Here is a 26,101-nt window from a genome sequence, read left to right as displayed (position 1 = left end):
GAAGGAGCGCTTGTATGTTTTCTCTTTCCTGAATCTACGAGGTTTCAGGAGTAGATTTTTTGTACTTCTATTGGTTCTCGAACCTCCTGATATGGACAACTTTTGAGCGAGGTAGTTGGGTGCATTGTGGTGCACGGCCGCGTGTGTCATAACTGCAATTTTTAGCTGTATTCTGGCTTCAAAAGGCAGCCATTTTAGAGACTTTAAGTCTGGGGATATATGCGAATGCTTTCTTGAGCCAGTAATGAGTCTCGCGGCAGCGTTCAGGGAGGCTCTTAAGGGTGCTGTTGTGGATAGCGGGAGTCCGCTGAGGGCCACAATTCCGTAGTCTATTCGAGGGATGACTAAAGCTTGTACAGCAGTTTGGAAGTCTTCGGCAGGGAGGAAGGGTTTAATTTTCCTCAGTGTGTTGATTTGGAAATTAGCTGCTTTTGTGGCTTTGCTAACGTGCTGCTGCATGTTGAGCTTGGCGTCGAGTGTGATGCCTAGGGATTTCGCCGAATCCACGATGGTAGGATGGACATGGAGTGCTGTTAGGTTGTTGAGCCAGGTTTGGGTGGTGGAAATTTTCGCCGGGGGTGAGATGAGTAGGAACTCAGTTTTCAGAGCATTTAGTTTGAGGTGATTATCGGCCAGCCAAGATTGAGTGTTAATAAGCGTGGAATTCAGCTGTTTGATATCTTCCGGGGATTGTAGCTTTAGGTAAAGTTGTGTGTCGTCGGCGTACATATGGAATTGGACATTGGAGGCTTGGAGCAAGGTGGCGAGCGGTTCCATGACGAGGTTGAACAGTGTGGGGGAGAGGGAGGATCCTTGTGGGACACCTAGGTCTGCAGGCACAGGTGTAGATAGCACATTGTCGATCTTGAACTTCTGAGACCAGTTGTGAAGGAAGGACGAGAACCATTTGAGAACAGTTCCCGATAGACCCATTCTAGTGCTTAGCAGCTCCAGCAAGTTCTCATGTTTGACCGTGTCAAATGCTGACGAGAGGTCAAGAAGGATGAGGAGGCAGGACTCATTGCGATCAAGAATTTGAAGGGCGTCATCAATTATGTGTGTCATAGCTGTTTCCGTGCTATGTTTCGCTCGGAAGCCTGATTGATGAGGGTTGTGTTAGTTGGAGTTGGACACATTTCTCCAGCAGTTTGGGCAGGGTGGGGATATTGGTGATGGGCCGGTAATTGTTTAGGTCAGACGGATCAGCTGTAGGTTTCATGCGTATAGGCGTGACTTGCCCCACCTTGAGGGAGTCTGGAATGAGGCCTTGTTGCAGGGAGCTGTTGACGATTTTGGTCCAGAGAGGGAGAAGCAAGGGAATTAAGTCTTTTACAGCATTAGCAGGTAGCGGGTCTGTGATGTGATTAGAGGGCTTCAAGGTGCAGAGCAGTTTGTGTATTGCTTCTTCCGAATAGGTATCGAAGTACAGCCAAGATGCCTTGATTTTAGGTTGAGTGTTAGCCATTCTGGTGTGGTTGGGGAATCGGCTTACATCCATGATGAGGTCATTTCTTATGTTGTCAGTCTTTAGCTTAAAGAAAGCAGAGAGGGCTTCACAGTGTGGGGCGTCGCTTGTTGTGCTGTTTGATTGTAAGGGTAGTGTCTTTGTTTGGGTCTTGATTAGTTCGAACAGCTTTCTTGGCCTGTTTTTTGCTTGGTCCAACTGGCGGCTAAAGAAGTCCGATTTTGTGCGCTTTATTTTCCTGAAGTAGGCATTTCTCTTGTTCTTAAGCCTTTTGAGGTGCAGTGCTGAAGGGTCCGATATCCAGGTGCGCTCTGCCATTCGCATAGTACGCCTGTCGTCATTGAGTCTATCATCATACCAGGGGTTAGAAATTTTGGTGGAGACTCTCTTCAGTTGCAGTGGGGCGACTTCATTGACTATTGTATTCATAGAGTCAAGGTAGTGGTCGGTCAGTGATTGAACATCCGAGGCACCTGAAGGGGGAAGGAGGAGATTGCCGATGTGAGGAGGCAGGGTAGAGGGGTTAAGATTCTTCATGTCCCTTTTCCATGTTTTAGATTTGATTGGTTGAGCCGGGTTAGGTTTAACTTTTTCATTGATAAAGAAGGTGATAATGTGGTGATCTGACCAGTCGCAGGGTAGAATCGCCTCCAGTTGTGTAGAGTTCTCTTTGGCAATGATGAGATCGAGTATCGAGCCTTTGTCGTGTGTTGGTCTATCGCATATTTGGGTGAGGTCAAGCGCATTAAGGAAAGTTTTGAGACTATTCACCACTGTGTCTTTCTGATCGTTCCAGTGGAGATTGAAATCACCCAGGTAGACTTGGGTGGTCTGCCGACCGGCATTGGAAGTGATCATGTCCATGAGTTGTTGGGTGAATGTGAGATTGTCACCAGGCGGGTGATAGATGAGATGTAAAGCACAAACTTGTTTGCCCTCGCTGGAGATGTCGAGGCAGAGGAGTTCACAGGAGGAAAGGGAGGGGGAGGTGACTTTAGTAACGGAGAGGTTGCTCCTAAAAATGCATGCAATTCCCCCGCCCGTCTTGCCAGGAGACCTGTCCAGCCTAATGATGTGATAATTGGGGGGGACTAGTATGTCCATAATCGGGGTAGAGGCTTCAGTAAGCCACGTTTCCGTTAGAATGGCTAGGTCCAGATCCATAGCTGAGACGAGATCCGCGATGTCAGAGGAGTGTCTCTGAGCTGATCTGCAGTTGAGTAGGATGCATTTGAGTTTGGGAGATAGAAGGGTGGTCGAGCTTTCTAGTGTGAGGGGAACTTTTCTGAGGTTGTTAGGGACGGAACCTCTGTTGTTGAGTGTTGGGGGCCTCAGAGGGTTTGTAAGAATTGTGGGTATGGGGATGTGCGTGTTGGATATGTGTTTTACCGGACCTGGGCCATAAGAGCGAAGGAGAGAGCATAGGTCGCGGTCCGATAATGGGTTGAGGACACGACGGGGGCGGTGGGAGTTATTGCGAACGGGGATAGTCGGCCAGCGCGGGTGTCGTCGGAGGCTAGGGTATGAAGGGAGGGTGCGTCGTTTGTAGGGTAGGGGGATGGTGGGAGGTAGACTGGGCTGTGAGGAGAGAAGGTCTTTGATTGCGTGGACATCTTTTTTTATTTGTAGAATATCCTCTTTGACTTGTTGGAGGGTGGATAAAGTCAGGTCAGGAGGTGCATTGGGGATGGGGTTGGTGGTGAGAGCCATTGGTGAATGGTTGAGTAGTGAGCTGGAAAGCGGGCAGGGTATCGAGGGGGGGGATATACTAGCGTTGTTGGAAGTTTCTGCTGTGCTAATGAGTGGGATGGCATTCAAAGTGTGGGCGTGTTTGTGGGCGAGGGGTGTGGTTGAGGTAGGTGAAGTAGGCGGTGGGTGGGAGGCATAGGTAGTGACGTCAGTGGGAGACGGTGCCGGTGAGTAGAAGAGTGCGTGAAGGCTGAGGACAGTGGGGGAGACAGGAGGGTAGGGAGGGCTGAGAATAGGAGGTGGGAGAGAGGGGGATGCTAAGGTAAGGGAGGCGGTATGTTCTGTATCTTTTGTTGGGAGGGTGAGAGTGTCGTGGGTGGGAGTGGGGAGGGAGTTGGGGAGGGAGAGGTGTCCGCCGTAGGGGGGATGGGAGGGGGGGTGGATAAACTCCGAATGGTGGTGTGTTCAGATGGTGGCGTGTTGTGGGCGAGAGTTGTTGTGTCAGATGTGAGAGACTCGTGGGTGGGAGTGGGGAGGGAGCTGGGGAGGGAGAGGGGTCTGCCGTGGGGGGGGATGGGAGGGGGGGGTGGTGTGTTCAGATGGTGGCGTGTTGTGGGTGGGAGTTGTTATGTCAGGGGGGAGAGGGATGGAGGGGGTATGAGTGGGGATAAGAGGGGTCATATTAGAGGGGCGGCTAGTATATGTGGTGGAGAGATTTGTGACTGTCCTTGGGGAGTGTGGGGCGTTAACAGCAGGTGGGCCATTTACTGGGGTGCTGGGGGTAGAGGTGTAGTAGGTAGGGGCTGCGACGTCAGGGGTGATAGTGCTGGTGGAGTTCTGGGAGGGGGTCCGCACCTTGGAAAGGTGCTCTTTGAACTCGGGGAACAGGTTGTCTAGTAGTTCCAGGTTCTTGTCCGTGGCTTGAATTAGGACAATCCCGTTATTGTAGATAGTAATGGTAGTCCTGCCAGGGAAGAGGTGGGAAGGTGTGATAGAGAGAGTTAGGCCATGAGTTGTTTTCCTGGTGGTGGAGACGGTGAGTAGGGAAAGGAACGCTTTTCTCCATTGGGCTCTGCGTGAGGTGTGAAAGATGATATCAGTATTCAGGGCTCCATTGCCCGGTGAGAAGTAGGTGTCGGTAAAGGGTGTTTCAGGGTGCGATCTCAAGAAGTTATGTTTAAAACGTTTAGCGGCTTTTTTGGTGAGAGTGGAAGGGTAGTTAATTCTAAAAGTGTGCTTGCCGTTGAGCTCCATTTTGGAAAGGCTGTGATGTTGGGTGTAGGAAATAGGATGACAATAAAAACTGTCAGCCGCTAGTTACAGGGCAAAGGGATGACACTAGCGAGTGACCAAAAGTATAAGAGGTAGAAGGCAGTGCAGTCCACGAACAAATAGTGTGAAGGTGCAGCTTACCTAATGCATCCTATATGCGAGGTAGCAGTCAGTTTACACCATGTACAAAATATGAGAGGTAGAACCGGTTAGGTGGAAACAAATTTACACATCAGAATGTACGAGGTAACAGCAGTGTAGTCTAGGTGTAGAAAGTGGCTGGGTGCAGCTTACATGACTAGTCAAAGTGAATGAGGTAGAAATAGTCAGTGCAATATCGTGAAGTAGTTTACATCGAAGAACCAACAAATAGATGAGGTAGCAGCTTACCGCATATACAGTATAAAAATAGGGCTAAACTACTAATGAATTACTGAATCCAGTATATGTGCAAACAAGTTACTGCAATAACAAATATGACACTCGAATATGGGGTAGCAATCTGTGCACTGTCGGCGGGTAAAAGTGATGATGGGTGTATATTACATAAGATGTAGGATACCAATAGTAATAAAATAAAATACTGCAGTAAAAGGCAGATACTTAAGCGCATCAAGAGCACCAGGTTACATAAAGTGTAAAATACAATAGTAATAAAATACCGCAGTAAAGGACAGACACTTAAGAACACAAAGATTTAAATACAGAGCTATGTGGGGTCTTTGGTACCGATAGTAAATAATAGTCAGAAGGACTAGTCCATGATGGCTGCCAAAGAGAGCAAGAGTAGTTTAAAAATGGCCACCAAGTAGGGAGGATGAAGTCATTAGTCCTCTTTTAGTTGTTGCTGTTTTGATAGCAGGGCAGAGCAGTTTCACATTCAGTTCCGGCAGGCTCAGGGTCCTGCATACCAGGGGAGTCTTATCTCAGATTTGTTATCTAAAAAGGAGCTGCTGAGGGGCCTCGTGTGTTCAGGCGGGGATTGAGTGTTCAGTTTATGGCCCCGGCCATTTTGAGGAAGAGAGGTTTTTACAAAAAGAGTCAATAAGAAAATCGAGTGGGGCAAAAAAGTAACTAATCCAGCAAAAAGTATTGGGGCACAGTAAATACCTTAATCAGCCTTCACTTTATCATGCGATCTGCAAACCCAGCCGCCGGGGCAAATACGACCTTTTTTGCCGGCGTTTGCATATCACGGTTGCAGTGGTGCCCAAATCGACAGGCTCACCTTCGAGCCGAGGGGGCCGTCTCTGCTCCCAAGTATTGCAACTGTGCAGCACATCCCATACAGAAGCGTGAGCGCGCACAGGGTCGAGCTGATCAGGGCAGACCATTCCCGGGGCAAATCATTCCACCTTGCCTGGCTCACCCCCCGAAATTGGAAATTGGACGTTCTCCTTAGGTTTAAGCATTCCCCTAAGCATAGGCAAGAATTGGGTGGCACGCTGGATGTGGAAGAGCACCTCCACAATGAAGTCTTCCTCTTCTGGGACGGTGTGTAGGTCTACCTTGTGACAAGTGGCTATCCTATGGATAACCTCATGATATGAGGTGGTATCATCAGAAAGGGAAGGTTTGGCAGAGTACAGGTCAGGGTTATTGGCACCTGGTGAGACAACCCCATAATCATCCCAATAGTCATCCTGGTCTTCCCGATCGTAAGGAGCGTCATAGGATGAATGTGTAGATCCCTGTGGTGAAAACGGAAACCCTGTGGTGGTGGAGGCGGAGTTTGAGATAGTGGAGGTGGTTGAGTAGGAGGGTGAGGACAGAGAGTTGGAAAAGCAGTTCTTGGGGCAGCAGGCTGGTGCCTTGTCTTGACGTTTTTTTCTGCTGTGGAGGTGGTGGGGTTTCCAACACCAATTGCTCTTAAAAAGTGAGCTTCGTCTTGCAGGGAAGAGCTTCCCGCACCTATGGTGTAGGCTTGACAATGATTTTGCTTGTGTGAGGCTGGATAAACAGCACTCACTGCCGAGAGTCCAACTCCTCATGAAGGCGCTGTAAGATGGGTAGCTCCTGGTCTTCGGAGTCTGTTGCTGATGGGCAACTAAATGCCAAATTCTGTTTTGGCTTCAAGGTTGTTTTCGATGCAGACCGTTGTTTCAGCTCCTGAAGCCAATGTCAAGTCACCTGAGGGTGCTGTTGGAGCTGTCACCATCAAGGATGGCCGGGTTGTGTGCAGCTGGCTTGGTGTCGAAGCAATCTACGAAGCCTTAGATTGGTGCTGGCCATGGCTGGGAGGTAGTTGTGGCCTGGGAGGCAGTTGTGGCCTGGGAGGCAGTGGTGGCCCAGAAGGCTGTGTCCTGAGAGTGGGCTTGATGTTTGTCCCCCAGAAGAGCGGTGAGTGCCTTAGTGTACACTGGAACTCCCAGAAGTAGTCTTATGATGCTGGGCTGACATAGGCTGGGGTCTTGGATCTCGGAGTTGACGGCGATTCAGGTTTAGGGTTCCAGGACATGGCCTGTTCGACATCAACCTCTCCAACATCTTCCCCGATGTCTGGGGTATCACCATCACGATGTTGCTCCATGGTACGCTGAGCTAGTCGACAGTCCTGACTATTCTGAATTGTCTTTTTTAACTGGAATGAAAGGCAGGTGGAGCAGGAGGCGTTGTTATGCTCTGGAGACTGGCATAGTTTGCAGACCATGTGTTGATATGCCCACGAGTACTTCGAATGACACTGTGGACAGTAAAAAAAAATGTGTCTTTTCCATCATGGTTCTAGCATTCCTAAGTGCGAGACTCGACGGTAGAAGCCCGGAAGGGCTAAAACCCCATGTGCGGTGTCGACAAAATGGATGACGTGGATCCGATTGAGGGAACCATGCAATTAAGAAAAAACATTGGTGCACCAAAACATTGCAATTTTTTTTATCATTTCTTACCTGTGGGTGAAGTTTTGCAACTTGAAGAATTTTCTGGATTCACATGCTGTGCATTATTCCACCATCTAGTGGTTGGGTCTGGAATTCCCCCTTACAAACTTTGTCCTTCTACACTTTTTGTTTTTGGTGGGCTTCGATGGATCTCCATTTTGCATCCCCTTGTGACGTTGTTGTCTCCCCCCACCTTCGGTCACCGTCTTCAGATTTTTTTTATGCTGTTCCCACCTTTCACCTTCTTGGCATAGGTGGGTTAGTACGATTGTGAATCCAGAAACATCTTCAAGCTGCAAAACTACACTGACAGGTAAGAAACTATACTTTTTGCAGCATCATTCTTTTCTGGATTTGCATGCTGTGTATAGATTTTGTAGTGGTTTGTTACTGCAGTGATAGTGGATTGAAGATGAGCATTGATTGGAAAATAGATGTTGCAAGACCTTTTTCCTACTTGTGCTTCCTTGTTCAGCCGAATAGGTACACAATTGTGTCTTGTGAATGTGTGCACTGATGACCACGTTGCTGCCACACATGTGTCTTGTAATGGAGTTGGTTGTGTAAATGCTATGTTATCTGGAGTTTGTAGAGCACACGGCTACTCCAAAGAGTGTCCCGACACTAATGGGATTAAATGTTCCTCCTTGTACTATCTGTGACCTGTTCCCACACCCTATTTCCTCTTCTATCCTTTGTGTGACAACCAATGGATGTTCCCAACTCGCTGTTGTCTGTGACCATTGGTTTTGTAGCCATTCCTAAAATGGTCTCATGTGAAGTCTTGTGTTTGGTATCAACAGGATGCAGGTAGCCATCATTCCTAGTGGCTTCCCTACCATCCTCACTGTCAGAGCTTGACCCTCCTAAATCAGCTGTATTGCCTTCAACAGTGCCTCTGGTTCTCTTCTCGCTGAAGAACACTTTTCCCTGAATTTAATTTATCCTGGCCCACAAGAACATTTTCTCATGTTCGGGTTTGGGAGTGGACTTCTCCATGTTTATTAAGAACCCTTCTGATTACTTGCTGGCTGTGATCTTTACATTATTTGTGTGAGTTTGTCTTTACCAGCCAGTTGTTTAGGTAGGGATAAACGGGTATGCCTTCCATTCGAAGGTGTGCTGTACTGCAGCTAGACACTTTGTGAATACTCTTGGTGCCAATATTATTCTGAATGCCAGCACCTTGAACTGGTAGTGTCTTTTGTCTTCCACAAATAAGAGGAATGTTTTGTGGCATGCGTTAAAGGGAATGTGTAAATAAGTGTCCTTTAAGTCTATTACTGCCATGTAATCCCCTACTTGTCGTTGTGGTATTTCCTCTTACAGGGTTGACATTTTGAACGTTTGCATACATTTGTCTAAAAACCTCTAGTCCCAAATTGGTCGTAGTGTTCCATCTACCTTTGGAATTAGAAAATATGTGGAGTGGTTTCCTTTGTTTATTTCTATCTTTGGCTCTAATTCTATAGCATCCTTTGCCAACATTTCCTCTACTTCCTTGAGTACATGGGTGCCTCCTCTTTTGTGGTTTCTTTCTCCTTGGTCTCTTGCATGGAGGTGTCTTGTATAATTCTATGCAATATCTGTATTGTATTCTGCTTAAAATTCATTTGTCTGACGTGATCTTCCCCCACTCCTTAAGGAAACTCTTGATTCTGCCTCCTATAGGTGTTGAATATAGAAGTTCTTTATGTTCTATTTGTGCACTCTTGTATGTTTGTTGTTCTGTTCGTGCACTCCTGGATGTTTGTAGTGCGTCCTTTGTGATCTTTGATAAGTCACTTATTTGCAGGTGTGCTCCTCCCCTTTCTGGTTGTCCTCTTCCTCATGCGTGTTTGCGAAAGGACTGTCTTCCCTGCTGGTACTGCTAATTTTGTTGTTGTTGGCTTGAATGACTACCTCTCTGATATGTTGGTTGGTATGCCTGATGGGATGTTCCAGGATGGAAGGTGCCCCTTCTTGTGTGTCTTCGCGAGGGTACTGATCCCCTACGTATATTGCCTCTGAACTGCAGAGCCCCCATTGACTTTGCTGTTTCTCTATCATTTTTCAACTGATTCAGAGTCTTATTGACCGCACTACCGAATAGTGTTTTCCCACTGAATGGTGCATTTATTATGTTTGTTTTGTACTTCAGGTTTGAAACCTGAAATTCTCAACCAGGCACAGCGTTGCTTTGTAATGCCTGTCTGCCTGCTTGATGTATCAGCTGCATCCAGTGCTGGGTTTAAACATGTACTGGCGATGTTCTTGCCATCCTCTACAAGGTGTGCTGCCCTCTTTTGGAAATGCTCAGAGAGGTGTCTTATCCGCTCTCCTATTTCCCCCCAACGATAGCAGGCATAACGATTGAGTAGTGCATTAGAATTTGCAATACGCCACTGAATTGCATCACTTCTCTCAGCCTTTTGACCCATGAGGTCCATCCTCTTACCCTCCTTTTCCGGAAGAAATCCTCTTGTGCCTGGGACGTTGATATTATTGAATCTGCTGGAACTGTACCTTTTATGTAGTTTGATCTTTGGACGAGTGTTTATATTTCTTCTCTGTCCTAGGACTGCTGTACATGTTGCGGATTCTTTAAACACCTCTTTTCCTTAATCCAATACACTTCAGAGCATAGACAAAAATTGATTCCTTTATAGTGTGGAGAGGAGTCTCTCTAATAGAAACCATGATTGTGATTTCTCCTCCTCTAACTGCACCCCATATTTATCGGATGCCTTCTTTATACACGGTTGTAAACACAATATCGTTAGGTGGTGATGGCCTTGAAGGACACATGTTGGCACCTTCTTCAGGTGATTGTTTAGAGGTCCTGCCATTGTGTCTCTTGAAGCCTCAGAACCCTAGTAGATCTGTTCCTCCTTCTCTGCAAAGAAGATTTCTTCTTTGGAATCTTCTTGAGGTTCAGGAGTTAAAGGTGGCTCTATTTCCTCAAGACCTTTGTACCCTTGATCCTTCGATGTCAAAGACTTTGTTGGGATTCTAAATTGTTTTAGACTTTCGTCAAAGTATTTCTTCTTTTGCAGGAGAATTGCCATTTCGGCCTCAAGCTGCCTCTTCTTTTTATCTCGGCCGCTTGTTGTTCTCTTCGACGGCTAAAAGAACTTAGAAGACAACGTGTTCAGTGCACCGTGTTGTTCTGCTCTAGACCTCTCCTGTTTAGACATTGATTCGTATTTTCCTCGACTGTTCTTTGACATCTTGGATTTTTCGGGGGTCTTACCGCTGCGGTGTCCTTTTCGAAGGATTGAATAGTACTTTTCTCTCTGGTCATGGATTTAGAGTCAGATTTTTGCGATTCAGGTAAGTTCCTCAAGGACAAAGGTTCTTTTACCTCGGTTTGAGATGTCTTTTTGCCCCCTTGTGGGTGTCCATGATCTGGATGTCCGCGTCTATCACCTTCTGGTCCTGCTGTGATGTTCTCCTGTGTCGTTTGATAGGCTCAAGTCTCGCAGAAACAGGAGGGATGTTGACCCTGCATGTTATGGTGGGCTCTTCTCTGCTGCTCTTACCTTCAAAGTCTTCGGGGTAAACAGAATAGGTGTTGCAGCCCTTACTCTGGTGATCTACCGACAGGCAGAGGTTGTAGACCATGTGTTGGTCTTTTTGAGCAAACTTATGGTGACAGTTTTTTCAAAACTGGAATGGTGTCTTCTCCATCACAAAGTACAGGGAGCCCCCTTACATGTGCTTTGTTTGGAACCATCATTGAGAATACCTTGTCCTTCTAATGAAACTTCTCCGGTAGCTTCTTTAGATATTTACTTAACTCGGGTCGAGTGTCTGTGAACTTCTCTTGAATTACTGGAAAAAATGTCTTTCATTAGTTGGAGAGCCTTCAGTGTTCATCCAGACCCAAAGGTGCAAACAAATTGTGAAGATGGCAACCAAAGGCGGAAGCTTCCAGAAGAAGCACAACGCCGTCACAAGGGGACACCAAAAGGAGGTCTGCCGATGCCCACCAACAACAAAAAACAAAGAGTAGGACAACGTTTTTAAGGGATAATTCCGGGCCCAACCACTAAATAGCAGAATAATGCACAGCATGTGAATCCAGAAAAGATTCATGTTGCAAAAGTACTGGGAACTGAACTCCAATTGGCCGACGAAGACCACCTTGCGGAGTCAACTCAAAGCCCTGGCGAAGCACATCTGCCCCCGACAGGAGAAGAAAATTAACTATGGAGTCGATGCCCATGCACATTATCAGTTAAGGGAGGAGTCACTATTTTTCGTGACACAAAATACTTATTTTAAGAAAAACAAGTTCTGTACGCCTGAAACCAAAACAAGATAGCACAAGTGTGCAGAACATGTGTACCTACAGCTACACATGCCACAAATGTTAAGACTCCAACCAATAAGTATGTAAAGTAATGTCCTGCACCCACTTCCTCCTCCAACTCAGTCCCAACAATAAATGCTTGCCCCAAATTCCTTGACCCTGCCTCACCCTAGACTTCTCTTCCAGCCGCGTCATCATGACGATGGTGGCAGTCCTCTGCTCCCACACCATCCTCCAGAAGTCGCTGAGGGTCTCGGGCAGGGGTCCCTGAGTGGCGATGTAGGCGTTCTGCTTCCTGTAGCCGTCAATGTAGTTGGCATTGATGTAGTCACTCCCGGGCACCCCTGAAGAAGACAGAAAGGAGCTGTGAGTTTGTGGAGGTAGTGAAGAAAGAAAGGGAAAATCTGTTTATAGTAACTATGTGTCGAGTAGTAGAGGGTTAGGAAGAAGGAGGGCCAGGGGGGAGAAGATTGAAGACCCATCAAAGACCCATTTTTAACCAATGTACCTCCAATATTCTGTGTCAGTGATCATACTACAGATGTTAGTCATGAAAACACAGACTTCAGATCTTCAAAAGGTTGGTACAGTAGTTGTGCACCGTCATAAATACGCCTTTGCCCACACTTTATCTCTGGCACCAAATGGTCCAGCATAAGCCAACCAGTTATTTAGTTACCAGTACTGTATTAAGACAAGCTAACCGGGCACTGAGCAAAATGTTGGGACATCATGGGCTGGCCTTTATATACTGGAAGAGCATGAGGTAGGTGGATTCTCAGACTACCCACCCACATTATGTTTCTGTTCACCCACCAACATATCCAGATGGTACAACTGGGGTCATGAAATGCAGAGATAAGAGTCAGAAAGAAGGCTGTCACCAGTGCATGGGCCAGGCATTCACAATGGTGAAACCTAGACTCTAGTCAGGGTACAATCATTTAGTGCTTAAGTCGGACATCGTCCTGAGCTCTAGGGGCACAGCCAGCCTCCACCCGGTCCCCATCACCCCAGATGGGCTGTGCTTATAAATCCAGGTAGGTTCAGTCCAGCATTCCAGCCAGGCTTCTACCATGAACCAGGGCATAGGCTATTACTGTAGGCAGGCAAGCTCTACCCGGGCCCAGAGCCAGGTTCGACAAGGGACTTCAGTCTGGCTACATCCATGATCCTCGCAGTGTTTTATCATTCTATTGTGATACCATCCAAGCAGGCTTCAAGTTGAACAGAACCCCTCCTGGCTGCTTTCCTCCTCCCCCTCCCACACACACAATTTGGCTGGCTAAGTGCTGAGAGAGAGTCTCACAGCGCTAAGTAATTCTTTATAAAATATTTAGTCACAGAGGAAGTAAGCCAAGACTAGGCTCCCGAAGAGGCTTTTACCAAGGAAGAGAATATTCAATTACATAAACCTTCCCTGGCGCTGAAATCAAGACTGATCCAGCAGAGCCAGCCGCACTGCAGTCCAACGTACAGCCCTCCCAGGGGGTTTCGCCAGCTCAACGCTCTCTTGAACCAGCCCCGGGGTTCAAAATGTGCAGGAGAGGGAGGCGGTGAAGCATGATACAGTGAATAGCTCAGGAATAGAATTGCTGCCTGAAAATTATTCATACTACTGGCCTGCCGGTCTGTGAGGTGGCTGGTCAAGAGGTTATTTGTGTTTTGGGGGTGCTTTAGGCCGAGCTGGTCTACTATTACTAAATGCTGGTGTTACTGCAATACAAATAAGAGGATGCTCTTGCAGCTGGTATGCAAGCTGTTATCACCAGTATTAGAGCGTAGAGTATTTTGGTCACAGTTATGGTATGTAATATATCTATTTAGTAAAGCGCAACAAATCACACCCAAGGGTGTATCTTGGTGCGCAGCCTCCACCTGGAACGCACCTAGTAATTTAAAACAGCCAGGTTTCAAAGAGTTTTTTTAATTGAATAAAATCTGAACAGCTGTGAAGGTAGCGTGGAAGCTAATTCCACGTCGTTGGAGCAGCGTAGGAGAAGACTCTGCCTCTATATCTTGAGGCTCGGTGATGGGAGCCAATAGCTCTGAGACTGGGGGTGAGAGTCTGAAAAGTTTGCCCTAAGTTGGCAGGGTATGCCCAGATGTGGGTGCCTTGCTCACTTTACCACTGGATTCAAGCTAACCTGGCTGATGAAGGATGTTATGCAAAAACAACAATTGATGGACAGAATGCAGAACAATGTCATACATTCACCCCAGTACAGAGATCTGGGCCTAAATCCATCGTTTTTTTGCACTCCACACCACCCCAGGTCAGACATGGCCATATGCAAATCAACCTTGACCCTGTGCCTCATGGGAACAGTCCAGCCCGAACTGCCAAGCCATGTATTTCCTGGACCGGAATCAAGCATCCAAGGACCGGTTTCTGGCTATCAGCCTCATTAATTTTCAGCCGCCTCCAACTGCCTTTTTCCCTCTGCTTTTGTGACTGCCAGCACCAAGATGCCTCTTGAGGTGATAGCGCGCTCTACAAGTACAATAAATAAAATAAATAGATCAGCCTGGATAGCTTGACTCCAGTGGTGTGGAGTGCATGGGACTCACGTCTGAGCATACCCATCCCACTCGGGGTGACAAATGCAAAAACAACCATTGATGGACAGAATGCAGAACAATGTCATACATTCACCCCAGTACAGAGATCTGGGCCTAAATCCATCGTTTTTTTGCACTCCACACCACCCCAGGTCAGACATGGCCATATGCAAATCAGCCTTGACCCTGTGCCTCATGGGAACAGTCCAGTCCGAACTGCCAAGCCATGTCTTTCCTGCTCACTTTACCACTGGATTCAAGCTAACCTGGCTGATGAAGGATGTTAGCCAGAAACCGGTCCCAGGAGACTTGTTTCCGATTCAGGGAAGACCTGGTTTGGCAGTTCGGGCTGGACTGTTCCCTTGAGGCACAGGGTCACGACTGATTTGCATATAGCTGGGTCAGAACTGAGATGTCGATGTGAGCTAAAGAATGATGATGGATTCAACCCAGATCCGTGACTTGGGGGAAGGAGGGGGGTGGGGTTGTCTGAAAAGTTTCAGCACTCCGTCCATCATCTCCTTGTGTTTGTCAACAGCTCTTACCATCCGTGCTGGTGAGACCGACATTTCTCGCAGCTGGTCCTGAAGTACTCCTACAGCCAGTTCTAGACAGGGTGATCCCTCTTATGACCAGAGTGAGTGGGGTCAGCAGCTCACAAAACCAGGGCAGGTCAGATTGTACATTACTGCTGGACTTACCATCAATGGAGGTGAGGATGACACGGGAATGGTCGTACGCAATCACGTTTGCATAGCGATTCTTTGGCTTGTTCACTTCTAGGTTGGAGTTTTCCCAGGTGAACTGCTGTCCGGGGTCGATGGACTGAAAGAGAAGGGAAAAGGCTCAGTCAAAACATATGCGAGCGGGAGAATGCACAAAGGAGGATTCAAAGCACCTGTATAGAGAGACAAACCGCACAAAGGTGCATCCACAGCATCTCTAGAGAAACAACAGATAGCACAGATGTGAGCCCAAAGTACCCAACAGCAGAATTAAAACAAATGGAAACTTCATCATAAGGAAACAGAAAGTATCAGGTCATGCAGTAGAGAAAGTGGAATAGTGTATAAGAAAACTTGGAGTAATGGATTCAGTCATTTGAGCTGGGAGGGGCTACATCGAGATTATGGTGTCCAGTTCCGGAGGCCACATTAGGAACTCAAGGTCCACTTCTGAAGTCCAAACTTGGCTCACTGTATCTAGCTATAGAAGCCAGAACTGGAACACTGTGCCTAACTCTGGAAACCTCATCTGGACACTGTCCAGGTCTGGAAGTCACATCTGGAGCAGGGTCTGGCTTGTCTACAGGTGCCTCCTTTTGAGTAGTGCAGTTCTACAGGACCCACTGGGAGCACTGGTCCAGCAGTGGAGGCCTCATCTCCATCATCTGCAGAAGGATGCAGGGATGCTGCGGGCAGTGCCGAGGAGACAGAACAGACTGATGTTCTACCAATCAGGAAAATGCAATGAACGGGGGGAGGGTAAGAGACACTTGAATCCATTAGGAGAATAAATAGAGGATGGATACTGAGTCATCAGAGGGAGACTGAGTCACCAGAGACAATATTTAAATTCTGAGTGGTGTAAATCTATTACAAAGGGAGGGGTGGTGTGTGTGAGAGAGAGAGAGGTGTACATGTCGCAGGGGAATGGATTTCCAGTAGTGGAGGCGAGGGCTCTAAATTAAAGAGGCATAAGTTAACTCTTGTCGGAAGAGCGCCAGGAGCAAAATAAGACGGAGGGCGATAAAATTATACGGAGTCACCTTCGAACAGGAGCAACGAAGACACAGCCAATGTCAGGCTCTAAAGTGGCCTGGGCAGACAAAGGGCATTGTGTGTGTGTGATGAAACGGGGGGCTTCCAGACAAGGCTCCGGTCTTTCTCCAGAAAGACATTAATCACCGGAGTTATCGTGACATTTTTAATGATGCTTGAAAATTGCTGGGTGGAGAAATGTGGCAGGTGCTCTGAAAAGAACGAACATGGCGCCTCAACCCCAAGTCAGCACCCGGTGCGGTGGCACCGATCGCACCGCCCAAGAGCCGGCCCTGTAGACGGAAGCGCTGTGCACCCTCAGTGCTAGTTCAGCTCAGATCCTCCTTTGTAAGGGCACCAGCGCCATGCTACTACTTCTGGTGCATGCCACTGCAATACCAGAAGGAGCCCACATGGTGGCGCTCAAACTCCATCATAGAGCCAGTCTGAGCCGCGTGCCAGAGGAGGCCGCGCCGAGGCTCGTTTCAATACATTAATTCAAGGCTGTAAATCCAGGCTGAGCTGCACTGTGCTCTAAAAAAGAAATACTCCTCTGCAGAGGGCATTAAGGAGGACGAGGGGGTAAAGTGTATGTGTACGTGGAGGGGCGGGGACGGGGCCTTTACTGTACCTCGTCTGTATTCCATTTCCACCAGAGAGGATCCGCGAAACCCCTCAACCAAGGCTCGGGGTTATTTATGTGTTGGCGCGAACTGCGGCATTGTGGGAAAATCTCAGATCCATCACCAGCCCATTAACCCGGGAAAACTACTATGAAGAGAGTCTGGAGGGTGGGATGGGATGTGACCTTCACAGGACTGGGAGGAGAGGGGAGGAAAGGGTTTCGCCCCCCCCCCCCCAAAGAAAAGGAGCCACGGTAATGATGCTGTTATATCCCCCAAGTGAGATGTCTCAAGCGTTCGAGGCATTCATAAGTTTTATTAATATATTGCAGGAGAGCGCCAGGAAAAGCCATCCGTGCCACTCCGATAATTGCGCTCACTCCGTCTACAAAATGGTGGCCGCGCTCTACGTCATTACGTGGTCACGTAATGACTAGAGCGCGACACTACATATTTCCCTTCTTTATATAACAACAACAATAGGTCTCTGAGTCTCTCAGGCAGGAGTTACTTCACTTCACCCGGTTCAAAGTCTCTGAATTTAGCTGGCCTCACCACTGTTCTCACTGCACGTGTGCGTCCTACCGGAGTGGAGGTGGAACTCTCCGCACTTTCCTCTGCTCTGTTCATTGTTCTCTTCCCGGTTTCCTTAGGGCTCTCTCTCCCAGGAGTCTTGCCAGCATTCTCCTGGTGTTCCTCTACAATGGGATTTTCTCCTTCATGCTCGACTCCACCTCCTTCTGCTCCTAAATTCCTCTCTCCTTTACGTGGCCAGGCGCTATCTGTAGGTGAACATTGGTTCTCTTGGTTCATCGATCCTTCCGCTCTCACCCACTGCATTACTTTGTTGCATTTGGACATGCGATCCTGAGACCAGACATTTCCGTCGCTAAGCAATGCAGCTCGATCATACACTTCTTTTACTTGCATGGGCACGCTGTATTTACAGTCTCTTTTCCTTCTCAACCGGGCCAGTTTGACTCTGACCCACTCTCCTCTTTCCAACAGGTTCTCCTTCACGTTGCGTCTCTTGTTGTAGTGCTCAGTATATAATCTCTGTGCTCTCTCCAAGTTGTGTTGCACTACTGCTGGTGACCATTTACTCGTGACAGTCTTCTCCCTCCACGCCAGATTGTCCTTGGTGAAGGGGTAGCGTCTTCTTAATATTTGGAACGGGCTGTACCCGGTGCCCGTGGGTGTGATTCGGTAGGCCCACAGCGTACTCCTCACTTCCTTTTCCCAGTCCTTCCCCACTCCTATGGCTGACTCTATGGAGCCCACTATAACCCGGTTAAACCTTTCGGCTAGACCATTGCCCGCCGAGTGGTACACAGATGTGGGTTTGGCCTGGATACGATTTCGCTCCATATATTTGTACCACTTCTCCGATGTGAATTGAGGTCCATTGTCACTCCGAATGGAGCGGGGGATGCCTTCTCTGAGGAAGGTGGCTGTAAGGAACCTGAGAATTGTCTCTGTGTCTATCTCCTCTTGTATATCCACTTCGGGCCACTTAGAATAACGATCTATGAGAACACACACATACTTCGGGGTTCCCTGTGCATCCAGTACAGGCCCTAGAATGTCTATTGATAATTCCCCCCACGGGTTGGCAGGGTTGTCGAACTTCTCCAAGGATGGCCTTAATAGGGTTTGAGATTTGTCCGCCCTTTGGCACTGGTCACATTCCCTCACGTCTCTCGATCTGAATGTCCATTGACGTCCACCAGTACATCTGCTTGGTTCTCATCTTGGTCTTCACTATGCCCATGTGCCCTTCATGCAACACACTTAGCAACCGTGGTATTAACGACACTGGAGGGACTACTTTATCTCCTCTGAAAAGGAAGGTTCCCTGGTCTCCTATGGATAACTCCTCACGCACCTCGAAGAATTTCCTGAGTTCTTCTTTCAGGTGGTTTTTTTCTGGCCATCCTTGCAGTATGAAGTTCTTGACTTCTTTAATATCCAGTTCATTTTCATAGGCTTGTTTCCATTCCTCGCTACTTATCACTTCCTCATGATCTTCCATGAATGCAACTTTGACTTCGTCCTCATCAGCACCGGTCGGTGCTTCCTCCATAGCTGAAGCTCGGCTGAGATAATCTGCTATCTTATTCTTGGTTCCCGGGATGTATTCAACATCGTATCTATAATCCAACAACTTCAGAGTCATTTTTGCAATGCGGGGTGTAGCGCTTGCGTGACCACAGGACGTGAACACTTTGACTAGGGGTTTGTGGTCAGTCTTAAGTTGGAATCTCGTGCCCCATATAAATTGGTGGAATTTCCCCATGGCCATACCACCGCCAGCATCTCTTTTTCTATCACGCTGAATTTCTGTTCTGTGGTGGATAGTGACCTGGACGCGAAGCTGATGGTCACCACTTCTCCATTATCTCTCTCCTGCATGAGGACTGCCCCTAGCCCTTTCTCAATCGCATCAGTGATCAATATGGATTTTCCTTGTGGATCATAACCTTCTAGAGGGACTACCTTGCTGATGTCCTCTTTGATTCTCTGAAATTCTCCTTGCGCATCTTCCGTCCACCCGAAGGCTATTTTATCTCGTATGATTAGTCGCAGGTGATGTGTCTTGGTGGCGAAATGCTGCACGGACTTACTATAATATTCAGCCATCCCTAAGAATGATCTCACTTCTTCCTTGTTCTTTGGTGCGGGTGCCTCGCATATCACTCTGACATTGGTGTGTTTAGGTTTGATGCCTTGCTCACTGATCTCATGGCCTAAGTAAGTGACTGACACCATTCCAAATCTGCACTTTTCTACTCCGCTGTTAGGCCATTTCTTTCCAGGATTTGTAACATTATTGCCAGCTTTCTGTCATGGTCGGTTTGATCCTTGCCCATCACCAGGATGTCGTCTTGAAAGTATTGTACTCCCTCTATGTCTTTAAATAGTTTGTGGATCAGTTTTTGGAATAGCACCGCTGCTGATGCTAAGCCAAACAGCATCCGGCGAAACGGATAACACCCGAAGGGCGTTATGAAGGATGTCAGTTTTCTGCTCGTGTGATGCAGGGCTATCTGGTGGTAGGCTGAGGTGAGATCTATGGTGGAAAACCATTTTATCCCCTTCGTTTTTGCTAGCATTTCATCTATCCTCGGTAATGGGAATTTCTCCACAATTATGCATTTGTTCAGTTTTCTTAGGTCCACGCATAAACAAAATTTGCCATTGGGTTTGACCACTACCACTAATAGGGCCAGCCATTCTGAACTGTTTATTGGTTCGATGATCCAGTTGTTCTCCAATCTCTGCAGGTCTTGTTGTACTGCGTCTCTGATTGCTATTGGTTGAATATGCTACTTACCAGTATGCATCTGTTCTTGGCATGTAGGGCTGCTAACATTCATATCTTAGCATTAGATCGCCGCCTAGTGTTGGGTCCGGATGATCGCACATTGTTGTCCTGGAAGAGTCTTCGAAGTATCCTGAGATAGGTGGCTCCTCCCCTGGACTACAGTGCGCATGGGCATCGGCTCCATCCCCAGATTGTTTTTCGCCATTGTGGCAGAAGATGGAGTGAAAAGTGTAAAGGATGTCCATGCTAATGAATAAATACAATAGTATATCTGCAGCTTCGACAGGCACCGGGGAGGAGGGCGGGCGATATGAATGTTAGCAGCCCTACATGCCAAGAACAGATGCATACTGGTAAGTAGCATATTCAGTTCGAGGCATGTGGGCTGCTAAATTCATATCTTAGCATAGAATACATAGCAGTCCCTCCATCAGCGGCGGTTGCCCGTGCCAGCTGCAGAAACCTGAAAAAGTGTTTTGAGAACAGCCTGTCCTACAGCAGCTTGCTGCTTGGAATGCACATCAACACAGTAGTGTTTTGTAAAGGTGTGTGGTGTAACCCACGTGGCTGCTCTGCAAATATCCTCTAAAGGAATGTTCCCTAGGAAAGCCATGGATGCCCCCAGTTTGCGTGTGGAGTGCGCCCTTGGGGGTATTGTTAAAGTGCGCTTGGCCTTTTGATAACATATCTGGATGCACTTAACAATCCATCTGGCTATCCCTGCTTTGGAAATAGGGTTGCCTTTGTGTTGTGGTGCGAAGGCAACAAAAAGTTGTTTTGTCTTTCTAAAGGGTTGTGTTCTATCTATGTAGTACATCAACGCCCTCCGTACATCTAAGGTATGGAGCATTCTTTCTGCCACCGTCTGCGGGTTTTGAAAGAATGCTGGCAAGTCAATAGTTTGGTTGAGATGAAACTGTGACACCACCTTCGGAAGGAATTTGGGGTTAGTGCGTAGCACTACCCTATTTGGATGAATTTGAATGAATGGCTCTTGGATTGTGAGCGCTTGCAGCTCACTGACACGCCTCAGAGACGTAATAGCTACCAGGAAAGCTACTTTCCACGTAAGGAACTGGAGTTCACACGAGTGCAGTGGCTCAAATGGCGGTCCCATCAGTCTGGTGAGAACGACATTGAGGTTCCACACCGGAGCTGGCGGTGTTCTTGGGGGAATGACTCGTTTCAGACCTTCAAGGAAGGCTTTAATGGCGGGCACTCTGAAGACAGAGAGATGCTGCCTGTTTTGAAGATAAGCCGCTATGGCGGATAGATGTATCCGAATGGAAGTGTACGCTAGATTGCACTTGTAAAGATGCAACAGATAGCAAATGATGTTGGGGATAGATGCATCTAGCGGGTTGATGTCATTGGCTGTACAGTAAATGACAAAACGCTTCCATTTCGCAGCATAGCATGCTCTGGTAGTTGGCTTCCTTGCCTCCTTGATGATGTTCATGCATTCTGGAGGTAGGTTAAGGTATCCAAACTCTAGGACTTCAGGAGCCAGATCGCCAGGTTGAGCTGTTGCGGATCTGGATGCTGAATTTCTCCATGGTTCTGCGTCAAAAGACTGGGCGTGAGGCGCAGTCTTTGATGCGGCACCACTGAGAGTTCGAGGAACGTGGTGTACCAAGCCTGGCGCGCCCACGTTGGAGCAACTAGGATGAGAGTCATCGCGTGCTGCCTTAGCTTTCTTGCGACCAGCGGTATCAGAGGGGCTGGCGGAAAAGCGTACGCAAATTTGCCTGACCAGTTCATCCATATCGCATTCCCCTGCGACTGTGGGTGAGGGAACCTGGCGGCAAAGTGTTGGCATTTTGCGTTTTCTTTTGTGGCAAACAGGTCTATCTCCGGATGACCCCACTGCTGGAAGTACGGGTGGAGGACAGATGGGTGTATCTCCCACTCGTGCATTTGATGGCTGTACCTGCTGAGCAGATCCGCCATCTGGTTGTCCTTCCCTGGGAGGTGTTCTGCCATGAGGAAAATGTTCCTCTGAATGGCCCACTTCCACATGCTCTGAGCCAGATGAGACAGCTGTGGCGAGTGGGTGCCTCCCTGCTTTTGAATGTAGTACATCGCAGTCATGTTGTCCGTCCGTACTAACACTACCTTGTTGCACAGATGTACAATGAAGGACTTGATCGCCATGAAGATTGCCATCCGTTCTAGATAGTTGATGTGCATCTTTTGCTGCTGCGTCGTCCATAGTCCCTGCACTGTGTAAGTGAGCAAATGAGCTCCCCATCCCTGGAGAGATGCGTCCGTTGTCAGGATAATCTGCGGCACAGGCTCTTGGAACAGTCGGCCCTTGCAAAGGTTGTGTGGAGTCCACCAATGCAGAGAGTCGTATGCCCGACTGGTAACCAACACTAGGTCTGTCAATTGCCCCTGAGCCTGTGTCCACTGATTCGCTAAGCACTCCTGGAGCGGGCGCATATGTAACCGTGCGTGAGGGACTATAAAGATGCAGGAGGCCATCATGCCTATCAACTGCATGAATACTCTCGCCGGAAGCGAGTGTTGTGGTCTGAACTTTTGGATCAGAGACTGCATGCTGTCTATCCTGACCTGGTTTGGCTGAGCCATGGCCGTCAGGGTGTTGATCGTCGCACCTAGGAACTGCCGGACATGTGCTGGTTGTAGATGCGACTTTGGGTAGTTCAGCGAGAAACCCAGATCGTGAAGAAGGTGAATTGTAGTCGACATGTCCGCGGCGCACTGTCGTTCCGACTTGGCTTGCACGAGCCAGTCGTCGAGGTAGGGGTAGACATGGATGTTCTGCCTCCTGAGGTGCGCTGCTACTGTCGCCAGACACTTGGTAAACACCCTTGGGGCTGTGGTGACTCCAAAGGGTAAGACCTTGAACTGGTAATGCTTGCCTTGAATAGTGAACCTGAGGTATTTCCTGTGGGACGGGTGTAGTGGAATGTGGAAATAAGCATCCTTGAGATCTAAGGTTGCTAAGAAGTCCCCTTGGTTTAGCAAGGGAAGAATCTGCTGCAGTGTAAGCATGTGGAAATGTTCTGACAGTATGTACAGGTTGAGGGGGCGTAGATCTAGAATGGGTCTGAGAGATCCGTCCTTCTTTGGAATAAGGAAGTACAGGGAATACACCCCTGTGCCTTCCTCTCCCACCGGCACGAGCTCGATTGCTCCTTTTTGCAGCATCACCACTACTTCCTGCTGCAATAAGAGCAAGTGCTCTGCGGACATAGGCCTTTGCCTTGGCGGGATGTTGGGTGGAGTGGATTTCAACTCTAGGCAATAACCATACTGGACTAGTTGTCGCACCCACCTGTCTGTGGTGATGTTTCTCCAGACGGGCAGGAACTGCTGCAGTCTCCCCCCGACAGGTGTTAAGTGGTCGGGGGGCAGTGACAGAGAGTCACTGTTTGCTTGGGGTAGAGGAGCGGGAGCTGTTGTTTCCTCTGCCGCGACCTCTGTTGCTGTTATTTCTGTAACCTCCCTTGTTCTGCTTTTGGAACGAGGATTGTGCTCCACCTTTTGAGAACTGAGATTGTTGACCCATTTGTCCTCTGGTGACTCCACGTGCACCTGAGCGACGAAAATTGTTGCCACGAAACTGTTGCGACTGGAGGGCCCCCATGGACTTAGCAGTTTCTGTGTCTTTTTTTATTTTTTCTAGGGTGGTGTCAACATCTGGACCAAACAGACTATCAGGATTGACTGGCTGATTAAGAATGGTTGTCTGAATATCTGGTTTAAACCCCGAGATGCGGAGCCACGCCTGTCGTCTCAGCATAACGCTAGTGTTGATAGCTCTAGCAGCTGTGTCTGCGGCGTCAAGTGCACACTTGATGGCTGCGTTTGAGATTAGCTTCCCCTCCTCAATAAGCAGTTTGGTGCCTTCTTGGAACTTTGGAGGCAGGTGTTGTATAACCTGTTCTAGGGTGTCGTAATGCGCCCTATCGTAACGTGCTAAGAGTGCCTGTGTATTGGCAATGCGCCAAAAGTTTGCGGCCTGCGCAGCTACTCTTTTGCCCCCTGCCTCTAGCACTTTGGACTCCTTATCCGGGGGAGGAGCTTCACCCGTTGTCTGGGAGTTGGCACGTTTTCTGGCATTGGCGACCACAAGAGAGTCCAGTGGCAACTGTCCCCGAATGTATGCGGGGTCCGCAGGTGCAGGTCTGTACTTCTTTTCAATGCGTGGATTGACCACTCGTGCCCTGGTAGGCTCCTTAAAGATATCCCCCGCATGCTTGAGGACTCCTTTAAGCATAGGCAGCGTTTTTACTGTCCTTTCAGAGACCGAGAATGTGTCGAAAAGGAAGTCTTCTTCTATCGGGTCAGCATGCATGTCCACATCATGATTGGCCGCTGCCCTCTCAAGTAGCGCATGAAAACCTGCTGAATCCTCAGTTGGGGATGCACGTGCATTAAAAAGCTGCGGGTCCTGCCCCACATTGTGGGTGCCCTGGTCACCAGTGTCATCATATGAATCCGGTTGTGCATCTGGTTCATTGATAGGGAAATTGTATTGCTCATCCTCATCATACCCCTCACCCGCAGAGTGTTCTGGTGAGGGAGTAGGGCTCCGTCTTGGAGGAGGCTGGATTGGTTCCGTGAGGCCTGAAGCATCAAGGGGCACCCTTTTGTTTTTCAGTGGGATGACATATGAGTCCACTGACTCTGAAGATATCTTCCTCTTATAGAGGGTCAATTTGCCGGTGTCTGCGTCGATGAAATGCTCTGAATCATCCTCTGATTCGAGTACCCGACGTGGAAGTGGGCCAGCCGTTGAAGAAACCGTCTTCTTCGGTGCCGATTTGGTGGAAAAGGCTTTCGGCGCCTCCTTTGGCGGCAAAACAAAGAGAAGTCTGCCAGAAGGCTTCGCTGGATTGTCCGTTTGTGCCTGCGGCGACGAAATCGGAGCCGACGGAGCAGAGGCCTTCTCCCTAATTCGCTGTAGTGATGCGGCGATGAGGGACGTCTCACTCTCAGTTGGTTTTGGAGCCGACGAGGATGTTTTGACCTTTCCCTCGGATCCGACGTCTTTGTGGGCCTTGTGGGCTTTCGACGCGGATCCCGCTGTCACCGACCCCGAGTCCTGGGACCGGTGCGCAGACGTGCCAGTCTTCGATCCGTGCGCCTGCATAGACTCCGTGGAGCCGGCCTTGGCGGGCTTGGACGGCGGCGCCGATGTTGATCCGTGCCGACCATCTTTTTTAGAGGACCCCTCCTCTGGCGTCGATTTCGAATGAGCAGCAGCGGAATCGACGGACTTCTTCGACTTCTGCGGACCGGAGGTCGACGGAGTCGATGGATTAGCGGGTACAGTCGTTTTCGCTGGCACGGCAGCCATCTTAGGGACGCTCGAGTCCTTAAGTTTCGGTTTCGTTTTCGGGTCGGCCATTTTAGATGGAGTCGATCCCGATGCTTTCGGTTTCGGTTTCGATACAGTCTGCTCAGCAAGTAAGTCCGTGGCCGGGCCAGAAGGCGGGGCTGTGGCTTGCGGCATGGGGTCGTGGGTAAGGCCTACAGGCGATCCCATGACCCGGTCGGTATCCTCGAAACCTTCGGGGCAGAGCTCGTCCCCTGAGCTATCCGCCGCGGCCCCATAAATCTCTTCGTCGTCTCCTACCTCGTCGACGTATTCAAGGCCTTGACCCACGACTCCGTCGTCGTCTACCGGATCCGCCTCGACCTCCGTCTCGGGTGGGGAGATCTGAAGATGATGACCCTGGTCCTCTTCATCTTGGTCGCCGAAGATGTTTTCCGGATCCGGGGCCGCTTGTCTAGCTTCCATGCGCACCGCGCGCCGAAGCTTGAGAGTCTTCTTAGAGCGGAACTGTGCACAGGCCTTGCACTTGCCGTCGTCGTGGTCAGGCGAAAGGCATTTGTTACAGACGGGGTGTAGATCGATGTGTGGGTACTTGGACCCACAAAGCGGGCAGTATTTAAACGGGCTCCACTCCATGTCTGAAAAGTTTTGCAGTCGAGTCGCGATGAGAAGGCCTCAAAGTTCGAAAAGCGAAACAAGACTCCGCTTAATCCGGCTCCAAGAGACGGAAGACTCGAGACCGTGCGCAGACAATACCGACGCAAAAAGCGAGGCCTTTTGGCCGCTAAAAGTTAGTTTTTCTCGGTTTCGACAGAGAGACGTCGAGACCACATCCGAACCCAATGGCGGAAAAAAACAATCTGGGGATGGAGCCGATGCCCATGCGCACTGTAGTCCAGGGGAGGAGCCACCTATCTCAGGATA

General features: G+C 48.8%; 1 protein-coding gene across 4 annotated transcripts in view; it reads right to left on the bottom strand.

The window, feature by feature from the left end:
* The window catches only part of PTPRF (protein tyrosine phosphatase receptor type F), a 761,542-nt gene that overhangs the window by 37,385 nt on the left and 698,056 nt on the right, over positions 1 to 26,101 (bottom strand). For all 4 annotated transcript variants that reach the window (XM_078660336.1, XM_078660567.1, XM_078660486.1 and 1 more), the window contains 2 exons: positions 14,863 to 14,986; positions 11,768 to 11,943 (listed from right to left, as the gene is read on the bottom strand). In XM_078660336.1, the coding sequence (XP_078516462.1) occupies positions 11,768 to 11,943; positions 14,863 to 14,986 (300 nt within the window). The remainder of the gene's footprint in view (positions 1 to 11,767; positions 11,944 to 14,862; positions 14,987 to 26,101) is intronic.

The sequence above is a fragment of the Lissotriton helveticus genome, chromosome 1_1 (genome assembly GCF_964261635.1).
Source record: "Lissotriton helveticus chromosome 1_1, aLisHel1.1, whole genome shotgun sequence".
Lineage (NCBI taxonomy): Eukaryota > Metazoa > Chordata > Amphibia > Caudata > Salamandridae > Lissotriton > Lissotriton helveticus.
The sequence above is the reverse complement of the archived record's forward strand: the minus strand, read 5'-3'. Positions and strand labels throughout refer to the sequence as shown.